Source organism: Vulpes vulpes, chromosome 15 (assembly GCF_048418805.1).
Source record: "Vulpes vulpes isolate BD-2025 chromosome 15, VulVul3, whole genome shotgun sequence".
NCBI lineage: Eukaryota > Metazoa > Chordata > Mammalia > Carnivora > Canidae > Vulpes > Vulpes vulpes.
In genome coordinates this window covers 60915599-60924329 of record NC_132794.1, presented here as the reverse complement: position 1 = coordinate 60924329, position 8731 = coordinate 60915599, and the positions used below count along the sequence as shown (strand labels likewise).

The following is an 8731-nucleotide window of genomic DNA, read 5'->3' as shown; positions in this document are numbered from 1 at the left end:
ACTACAGATGGAGGACTTCTGGCTGAGAGAGCTCAGTCCAGCCAAAGTCTTTGAACTGGAACCAACCCTCTAATTTTCAGCAGTGCGTGTGGCCCATGAAAAGAAAGGGTGAAATAAAACAAGGGACTCAACAGAGAGAATTATGAGTTACTCCCAATGAGTAAAATAGCAGAGATTATACTGGACTGAAGAAATAGGGGTTTGATTGTAAAAGGCCTTATATTCAATGCTAAGGAATCCCATTCCAAGCCAACAGTGTATGATTTGGCATAAACTCCAGAAAGCTTGCTCTACCTGTTTAAGGGTAAAAAGACTTAGGGGCAGGTGCTAGTCAGGAGAACATTCCAGTGACACAGGAGAGAGATAGAAGCATTTGAACCCAGGGTTGAGTTGTGGGTATGGTGAGAGACAGGAGGTTGAAGCGGCCTGAGTTGTGCAGGGAGGGACAAGAATGGCAGACACGAGTCTAGGCTGCACCTACTCTCACATCCACACTGGGGCAACTGGATGGGTCTCATGCTGCCCCTGGAACAGAATTGGGAGAACTATGGACTTTGCACATGGTGATACCACAGGGTATCCTTTGGTCAGCAGCTGCAGATCTGAAAGTGGGTAGAGATTTGGCGGTCATCGGCAAATAACTGTGAGCCTGTGAAGAGACCCTATTACATGTGCAGTAAACTAGGAAAGCTGATCCATAGTACCAAATACCACTTCCAATAATTGTATTATACTTTGTTTTTGTTTTTTTTTTGTATTATACTTTGTAATTAATAGAATAAATTAATCCATTTGGATGATTGGGAGAAGATTAGAATCAATATAATTGGTAGCGTTTTTCTCGCCAAAATCCAGTTTTTAGATCTTTCTTCCTTCTGTGTTAGGTATTCCAGGACCTGTAAATATTGCCAACAGCTCTTCTCCCCTGTGCTCCCCACCCCCTCCCCCACGCACACGTGTGCATACACTTGTAGCCTGATGCCCTGTTGATGACTGGGGCTCCCACTCCCAATCTTCCCTGTGCCAGGCCAGATCTCAGTTTGCTCGCTCCCACTTGAGACCCTGCCTCTGCCTCCCCCTGCTCAGTCTTCTGCACTTTAGCATCCAGGCATTGCAAGCTAGAGCTATGGCCCTCCAGCCCAAGCACCTGTGGATAACTGGGCTGATGAGGAAAGCTCTAGAAATCCGCGAGGAAGCATGAGTGGGTGGAGAAACTAAAACCACCGGGAGGCCCTGAGGAGGTAAGTGAGAATGGGCTCTGAGACCTTAGGGAAGTCTTGGGAGAGAGGAAGTGGAGGCTGGGAGGGGGGAGCCAAGGAGCCTAGATGAGCACAGAGGAGGTGGGGAGCTGGCTACCAGACAGGGACAGAAGGGAGTCTGTTGTCACAAGAGCTTCTGTGAGGAAGCCTTGGCCACTCCCCCGGGCCAGCAGGCCACTCCCTCCGCCAGCTCTGGAGGGAGCATGAAAGCCCCTTCTTTCTACTTGTGTACCCCTAATGACCCTCAAGTACCTAAGTGACTAAACTTGGTTCCCTCTGGAGGCTGGGCTCCCCAGAAGTGGTGAGGCTCAAGGGCAATGGGACTTGCCCCCCACCCGCATTTGCTGATGACTGAAATCTTAATTTAAGCAAATAAGACCTTCCACTTCCATACTCAGAAGACTGAAATTATAGCACAAGGGACAAAAAATTCCTGTTCATAGTAGCATGTAAATGACTGAAATAAGATCTATTCCAACACTGACAGAGGTGCGGAAGAGGGACACATCCTCTAGTGGCATGAGATGAGACGCTGTGGTCCTAAAAGACCCATATTCCCAGTCTAGCCAATTTTTCCTGGGCTCTGTTTCCCCGAAGTCAACTCCAGACCCAGATAAAAAGCCGGGGCAGAGTTCCTGTTGTGAGCAATGGTGGTGGTGTTAGTTGCAGTGTGGACCATTCAATGGTTTCAGCTGCCTGAGATTTCACTTGAGGCTTCTGTGTAGACGTATTTCACAAATCTCTGTGCTGCAAAATGACTCCCAAGCACTGAGCTCCTCAGAAGATGCTTACTATTCGTGGGCATGAACTCAGAGAACAAGCATGCATACACCAAGAGGGACAGACATAAATGTGAGGTTTCTTTAATTATACTGGTTCCCTAGTTAAATATACCAGACACAACTTCTGTGAGTTGTGTCAGAATCTTTTCCAGAGTGACAATAACTTTTTCCCTCTGACTCAACCTCTTCATCTTCTCTGCCTCCCTGCCAGCTGTGTGGGGATGGCCTCATCCCGAAGTCTGTTGGCCAGGTTATGGGGACTTGGAAATCTCTTCAACCGGTGGAACACAGATTTCTCAGCCCTTTTAAAATGATCTATCATACATACAACCGTGGTCAGAACAGTGACTCAGTCACCGAGAGGACATTTTTTTAACCCATGACAAACGTTTGAAAGCTAATTGTTCCCTCTCTTCCTAAATAGGACACTGGAAATTGCTGGAACACAGAGCTTACTGAACCACTCTAGAGAGTCCCTTACATTTAGATAGCTTTTAGTTGTCTTTAATGTGTTTCTCATTTATTGTCTCACTTTATTCAATGCCAGGAAAGTGGGTAGGGCAGGTGTCATTATTTTCATTCGACAGATCAAAAAAGGTAAAACAAAACACAGCAAGGGGTTGCCTTTGGTCACAGAGTAAATTAGGAGCAGACTTCGATCTAGAAGTGAGGTCAGCCTCTTTGGGTGGTCCTCTGACCCAGGCTTGATAGAATTTCAGAATTTTGTATCTAGGCCTGATGAGCTCACCTGAATCTCACTGAACCTGACCCTCAGGTGAGGTTTGGAGGCAACCCCCGCATGGGGAATATCAGTGGCCCTTCCTCCCTTCCAGGTAGAACAGGTGTAGATAAATGAGATGCAGTCTGGCTGTCCCTGTGCCAGGGACTAACGGGCAATAGGAACTAACCAGATTTGCATTTTTTCCTATAACCTTCTTAGGTTCTCAAACTGGTACTGGTAGTGAATAATATTCTTAAGATAACAAGTATTAGCAATGGATAAAATTTTCTGACTAGTTAAACATAACTAATTAGAAATCTAATGTATCCAGGTGCTTTTGGCTTAGAACATCACTCTTCACTTACACAGGGGACTTGCTAAAGGTCCTCTAGCAAGGGTGGCTGTGCCAGGATCTTTGTTCTGTCCCTCAGACATTGTTCTCTGTGCCTTGATCAATTCTTTTCAGTCATTCTGTGTGCTCTGTGAGTGTGTGAGAGAGTAAGAAGGAGGGGGTGTATATTTGTAAACTCTCTGCAGTACATCCAGTGACAAAGCAAAGGGCTTTGCTGTCTTGGCTACAAAATTTACTTTTTCTCCCCCATGCTATTCTGAAATTTGTGTCTCAGATCATTGACTCCATTGGTTATATCAGTCTTGCCCTCCCCCTCCTCAAGAGAGAAACTGTTTATCTTTCTCAAGAAATTTTATGGTTTAGGTGGGAAAGATCTGGCTCCCTGCAGAGCCCTGAGAGGAAGATCCAAGAAAGAAAATAATCCTGTATTTCTGGCATTTCCTGGCTGCCCAAAGCATCCCTTTACAGCTGACATTGATAAAATTTCATCAAAGGCATTGGTCAATCAGGCTGCAGGTTTTTAAAACATTACTTACTATGTGAATCATATTAGCACTTAAGACATTGCATAGAAGGTGGCATATGCTGTTTGCATGTTCTCACATTCCTAAGAATTCAGTACAGGCCCTCCAGTAATTGAAAAGCAATTTTATTATTTTTTAAGATTTTCTTTATTTATTCATGAGAGGCACAGAGAGAGAAAGAGAAAGAGGCAGAGACACAGGCAGAGGGAGAAGCAGGCTCCATGCAGGAAGCTTGACGTGGGACTCCATCCCAGTACTCCAGGACCACGCCCTGGGCCATAGGTGGTGCTAAACCACTGAGCCACCCAGGGTGCCCCTTGAAAAGCAATTTTAAAATAAAGTTTGACACTCCTGACAAAACCATTCTTGAACAAATAAATAAACACCTCCTGTTCTTGTGGGATGACTCAACATTATAAAGATGTCCTTTTTCCTAAGTTAATTTAAATATTGAATGCAATACCAAAAAGCTTTTTTAGGCAAGTTGATATTAAAGTTCACATGGGGAAAACAGAAATGCAAAAATAGCCAGAAAACACTTGAAAAAAACCCAGAGATAAGAATATACTATAAATCCTCTGTAGTGAAAAGTGTGTGTGGGGGGGGTCCCTGGCTGGCTTAGTTAGTCTACACAGGATGCCTGGAGTAGGGAAAAATAGTGAGTAGAAACAAGGTTTGTTTTAGGGGTGATGAAAATGTCCTAAAGTTAGATTGTCTTAATGGTTGCAGAATTCTGTGGATCTATTAGACTCATTGAATTGTGTACTTGAAAGGAATGAATTTTCTGGTGTATGAATTACATCTCAATAAAAATGCTAAATAAGGGACAAAGGACAATAGAAAAATGGAGAAGGTATTTTTCAAACATGAAAAAAAAAGTTCAGATTCACCCATAACTAGAGAAATGCAAATTAAACAACACTGAGAAACCACTTCTTACCTATGATACTGGCAAAAACAACGAAGTATGACAATACACTCCGTAGGCTGTGGGGTGACAGGCACTCCCACATGGTGCTAGTTGGAATGTAAACTGCAGAGAAAATTAGGCAATACCTACCAGAACTGCAAACGCAATGTGACCCAGCAACACCACGCCTAGGAAACTATCCTGCAGGCATACTTCCAGCATCGTGAAAATAGAAGCACACAAGGTTATCCAGTGCACTGTAGCTGGTAATTACAAATCTAAATGCTCATTCATAGGAGACAAGGTTATTACTTAGCCAACAAAAAGAATGAAATCTTGCCATTTGCAGTGATATGGATGGAGCTAGAGTGTCTCATGCTAATCGAAATAAGTCAGAGAAAGATAAATACCATACGATTTCATTCATGTGGAATTCAAGAAACAAAACATGATCAGAGGGGGAGGGGAAAAAGAGGGAAGCAAATGTAAGTGGCTCTTAAGTATAGAGAATAAACTCAGGGGTGATGGAAGGTGGGCAGGGGGATGGGCTAGATGGGGGATGGGTACTAAGGAAGACAGTTGTTGTGGTGAGCACTGTGTGTTATATGTGATGAATCACTGAATTCTAATCCTGAAGCTAATATTACCCTGTGTGTTAACTAGAATTTAAGTAAAATTTAAAAAAAGAAAAATGACAGACTCATAAGGGACTGAGTAAGCTATAGTAGTTCATCTATAAAATAGAATACCAAGCAGTTCTTTTTTTTTAAGATTTTATTTATTTATTCATGATAGACACAGAGAGAGAGAGAGAGAGGCAGAGGCACAGGCAGAGGGAGCAGCCAGCTCCATGCAGGGAGCCTGACACGGGACTCGATCCCGGAACTCCAGGATCACGCCCCCAGCCAAAGGCAGGCACTAAACCACTGAGCCACCCAGGGATCCCTAAGCAGTTCTTTAAAAGAATGAAGATCTCCATAAAATTGATAGGGAATGATTTCTAGGATACACTGTTGAGTGAAAAACTAACATGTAAAAACGCATCTATAATATGATATGTAAGAAAGAATATAAAAATATATATGTATTTTTTCCCTTGTACAAGAAAAGTACAGAAGGAGAAACCAGAAACTAGGAAAGTTCCTGTTGTGCATTGAATTGTGATCCCATCCTCCTTTCCCACAGCCCCGAAAAGCTTTCCTGAAGTCCTAATCTCCAGTACATCAGAACGTGACTTTATTTGGGAACAGGGTCATTGCAAATATAATTAGTTAAGAAGTGATCGTAGTGAAGTAGGATGGGCCTCTACGCCAATGTAAGGACTAGTGTCCTTTAAGGAAGATGGCCACGTGAGGAGAGAGACACCAAGGGGGAGCATCATGTGGAGATGAAGGTGGTGGTAAACGTGATCTACCAGCCAAGGAACAAAAGATTGCCCATAAACCACCGGAACACTGGGAAGTGGCAAGGAAGGATTCAGAAGGGACCCGGGCCTGCAGACACTTTCACTTCAGACTCCTAACCTCCAGAACTGTGAGACAATATGTTTCTGTCATTTTAAACCACTCAGTTTGTGGCACTTACAAAGTGGCAGCCCTAAGAAGTATACTAGTGGGGGTGGAGGGTGCGAAAGGGGGTGAAAGAAGGGAGGAATTAGAATGGGGTAGTAGATATGAGGAGGGAGCAACATTCTCTCTTTGGAAACCATAGTAATGTTTCAAATCCTACCCAAAATTAAACTCAACCAGGATGGGGTGCCTGGGTGGCTCAGTCAGTTAAGCATCTGCCTTCGGCTCAGCTCAGGATCCCAGGGTCCTGGGATGGAGTCCTGCTGCAGACTCCCTGCTCAGTGAGGAGCCTGCTTCTCCTTATGCCCCTCCCCTTGCTCGAGCTCACTCGCTCTCTCTTGCTCTCTCTCTCTTTCTCAAATAAATAAAATCTTAAAACAAACAAACAAACTTCAAAATCAACCAGGATGTGTGGGAACCCAATGTGGCACACAAACTATAAATTATGAACCTAACCGAATTGAAAGTGAATACACTAAAGGAAGCAATGAAGAAAAATAACCTAAGTAACTTGGCAAAAACTCTATTTTGATAGAAACTGTGAGGTTAGAGCAGCCTGGGTGGCTCAGTGGTTTAGTGCCATCTTTAGCCCAGGGTGTGATCCTGGAGACCCATGATCGAGTCCCACGTCAGGCTCCCTGCATGGAGCCTGCTTCTCCCTCTGCCTGTGTCTCTGCCTCTCCCTCTCTCTCGGTCTCTCATGAGTGAATAAATAAAATCTTAAAAAAAAAAAAAAAGAAACTATAAGGTTAGAGGCACTGTATGTAAGTGCTGTCCCCCAATTCTTCTATTTGTTTCTGACAGTGGCCTGGATTAGTGACTCTGGAACTGCTGAAGGTATATACCAGGATTGAACAAATAGGTAAACATATTGCAGATGCCAGAAGTCACAATTCTCAAGGTCTGAGAAGGAAGTCACCACAAAGAAAAGGGGGAAGGCTGGAAGATGCTCTGCAATATTGTTTCAAGTTTGGAGGACTTGATCTCAGACTTCCAGCCTCTGGAACTGGAAGCAATAATTTTCTGCTGTTTATAATCCCCCAGACTGTGGTATTTTGTTATAGCAGCCAAATGGACTAAGACATTTTAAATAAAATTGATGCATTTAATATAACACTGTATGTTAACACACTGAAATTAAGATAAAAAAAAAACTTGGAGGTGCCTGGGTGGTTCAACCAGTTAAGTGTCAGACTCTTGGTTTCAGCTCAAGTCATGATCTCGGGGTCCTGGCATCAAGCCCTGCATCTGGCTCCACGCTCAGCCCAGAGTCTGCTTGTCCCTCTCCCTCTGCTCCTCTCCTTGCTCGCTCACTCTCTCATAAATAAAATCTTAAAAGTTTAAAAAAATACATTTTTCTCTTCTTCCATCTACTATAAACAATATTCTTGGCTTCCTATCAGCACCCCTACTTTTTCTTCCAGCTGGCTTCCTCTCCTTCCTTTCTCTTAATCCTGTTCATCTGACTTTGAGTTTTGCATTTTGAAGATTCATAATGGTTTCATTTTGTTCTGAAACCTTAATTGAGTTTCCCTTGTACTATCCATTGGTTAAACCAAGCAGCTGAAAATCAGTAAGCAACCATCATATTGTGGTGACCAGGTAAACAGTGTTCATACTAACTTACAATGTGTATGCACTATAATTAAAGTTTTTTTTTTTTTTTCTCACTTGAAAATTTTATTGGTCAGGGAGAAAGGAAGTCAGGCAGCCCCCCAGTTTCCCGCCCAGGGTTCTACAAGCTCTCACTGCTTCCCGTTGCCATTGATAGGGTGGTTCACGTGCTCGGGGGACGACAGGAATGCTTTGAGCTTGGGTCTGGCGCTGAGGCGCGCCACATAGGCCGAGAGCAGGGGGAAGGAGTCCAGGCAGCTGGGGGCCAGGACCTGGTGAATCAGCAGCAAGTCCAGGAGGTTGTAGTCCGCGAAGGAGATCTGGTTGCCCACGATGAAGGCCTGGCCCCCCTCATTCTGGGACAACAGCGTTTCAAAAGGCTTCAGGTAACCTGGTAGTGCCTTCACATACTCCTCCTTTCCTGCCTCATAGTTAGTGTAGATGAGGAGGGCGTATTTGCAGCGGAGCTCCTCCACACCATCGTTCACTACATCCAGCAAGGCCGCCTCCTGCTGGTCCTTCCCGTAGAGCCCAAGGGAGCGGCCCAGGTGTCGCAGGATGGCATTGGACTGGTACAGGGTGAGGTCTCCGTCCTGGAACTTGGGGAGCTGCCCGTACAGACAGGAGGCCTTGAGTGAGCCCTTCATCCAGGTCTCCATGGTCACCACCTCCTCCTTCCAGCTCTGGCCCTGGTCAGCCAGCAGCATGCGCATGGCCTCACAGCGCCCTCGAACAGGGAAGTAGATGATGGTGTAGGGTGGCATGGTTGCAGCGCGGGTGGCGGTGGCAGCGGCAGCAGAGCTCCAATTAAAGGTTTTTTTGTGCAGCTTTCTGTTTTCCTGGAATTTCTCAATAGCTTTCTTTTTTGTTTTTTTCCACCAATTATCTTTATCATACTCCCAGTTATTTTCCAAACTTTTCCTAACTTAAGTATTCTATTAAGTTCCCATTTTCCCAGGGATCTCTTTTCTGGGATTCCTGGCTTCCTGCTCAGGTTGGAA

General features: G+C 44.5%; 1 protein-coding gene across 1 annotated transcript; it reads right to left on the bottom strand.

Moving 5' to 3' along the window:
• Positions 1-7773: 7773 nt before the first annotated feature.
• Positions 7774-8525, bottom strand: LOC112917288 (glutathione S-transferase P). The gene has a single exon (XM_072740906.1). It carries the CDS (start codon positions 8492-8494, stop codon positions 7862-7864), a length of 633 nt encoding a protein of 210 aa, XP_072597007.1. The 5' UTR covers positions 8495-8525; the 3' UTR covers positions 7774-7861.
• Positions 8526-8731: the final 206 nt, after the last annotated feature.